Source organism: Cynoglossus semilaevis, chromosome W, assembly GCF_000523025.1.
Source record: "Cynoglossus semilaevis isolate Cse_v1.0 chromosome W, Cse_v1.0, whole genome shotgun sequence".
Taxonomy (NCBI): domain Eukaryota; kingdom Metazoa; phylum Chordata; class Actinopteri; order Pleuronectiformes; family Cynoglossidae; genus Cynoglossus; species Cynoglossus semilaevis.
Genome location: NC_024327.1, coordinates 4,532,829 through 4,534,311, shown reverse-complemented (window position 1 = coordinate 4,534,311; position 1,483 = coordinate 4,532,829). Strand labels below are relative to the sequence as shown.

General features: G+C 46.1%; 1 protein-coding gene across 1 annotated transcript in view; it reads right to left on the bottom strand.

Annotated features, from left to right (window-relative positions):
* Positions 1–85: 85 nt before the first annotated feature.
* The window catches only part of LOC103396998 (E3 ubiquitin-protein ligase KCMF1-like), a 30,467-nt gene continuing 29,069 nt past the window's right edge, over positions 86–1,483 (bottom strand). Inside the window, exon 7 of the mRNA XM_008335244.3 lies at positions 86–730. Within this exon, the coding sequence (XP_008333466.2) occupies positions 406–730 (325 nt within the window). The 3' untranslated portion in view covers positions 86–405. The remainder of the gene's footprint in view (positions 731–1,483) is intronic.

Here is a 1,483-nt window from a genome sequence, read left to right as displayed (position 1 = left end):
GGAGCGACTACGTCGCTCGGCTGGCCTGGGAACACCTTGGGGTCCCCCCAGAAGAGCTAGAGGAAGTGTCGAGGGAGAGGGAAGTCTGGGTGTCCCTGCTCAGACTGTTGCCCCCGCGACCCGGCCCCGGATAAGCGGTTGAAGATGGATGGATGGATGGATGGATTTATATAGTTATTTTTCTCTTCCCCACACACACCACACTCACTCGAACATTCTCCTGTCTCACTACGTTTTTTCAATGTACACAATGTAATAAACATTTAATAGTTAATGTGTGGGAGGGTTGAGGGGGTGGAGGAGGAGGGGGCGGCGACAGAGCTGAAATGACAATCACTGTGGGGGGAAAAAAATGAAGCCAAAAAAAATGAAAAAAAAAACTGAGGGGAGGGAGTGGCCATGTCATCAAAGGGGAGGCGTCGGGGGCCCTTTCTTTGTAGGTGCCATCTTGGGCGTCGTTTTCGTTGTCTTGGCGGTGGGGGTCGTCTCCGTGAGATTCAGGTTCTCCAGTGCCAGGTCCAAGGTCATGACCTCAACACAGCCCATCACCTGGCAGTTGGCAAAGTTCTGTAACGAGCCGTGGCAGTCGTCCTCGTCCTCGGGGGATGCCAATGTGTCCTTCTTGGGCAGCAGCGTGGACAGGAGGAGCTCTGTCACAAACAGGCTGCGGTTGGCCCACTGGGCCTCACACAGCTGATGTTTGGCCTCCGACAGCCGGGGTTCACTCAACCTGCAAAAGAGAGGTGTGTTTAAAAAACTGAAAATAACCGACTTACTATATTCAAATTAATTAATTTACTTTAATATCCACGACGTTTAAGGTCCAGTGTGTAAGAATCAGTGGTTTCAAACTAAGTGCAACAATGAAATAATCCAATGCTTACAACTGGGTTACTATAGTGCAGAGGTGTTCAAAAGGTAGTTCACACCCCTCTAAATATTCTTCTATGAAAACTGGTTATATAGTTGTTTATAAAAAAAATTAATAGTGACTGTAGGTGGCAGCAATGATATGCTAATCAACATGTTCTGTATTTTTCTGCAGCTGATTGGAAGAATAGAATTTAAAAAACAAAATCAGATTAATCGCTAACAAAATAATCTTTAATTAATTAATTTCTACGGTGAGGAAATAAAGGTAATGTGGCAGGCACTGAGGGGCATGCCTCTCACCCAGTAGGGTTATGGGTAAAGTGGCGTGTTAAGTGCCCATAGAGTTTGGCGCTCAGCGCCATGTTCACTCTCTGTTCCTGTTGTCACGGACTAATAAAGACGTGTAGAGTAGTGATGGGAAGACCGACTCTTTTTATTGATTTGAATCTTTCACTCTCGAACAGTAAAATGAACGAGTCGTGAACGAATCTTGAACTAATCATTTCATTCGTTTTACAGCAGGTGGTGCTTTAGCCCTATTGTGGGCGTTGTAAAGAAGGCTGTGTTTCTCTGACACTACTGAAGGCAACATGGTTTGCTTCCGCTGACA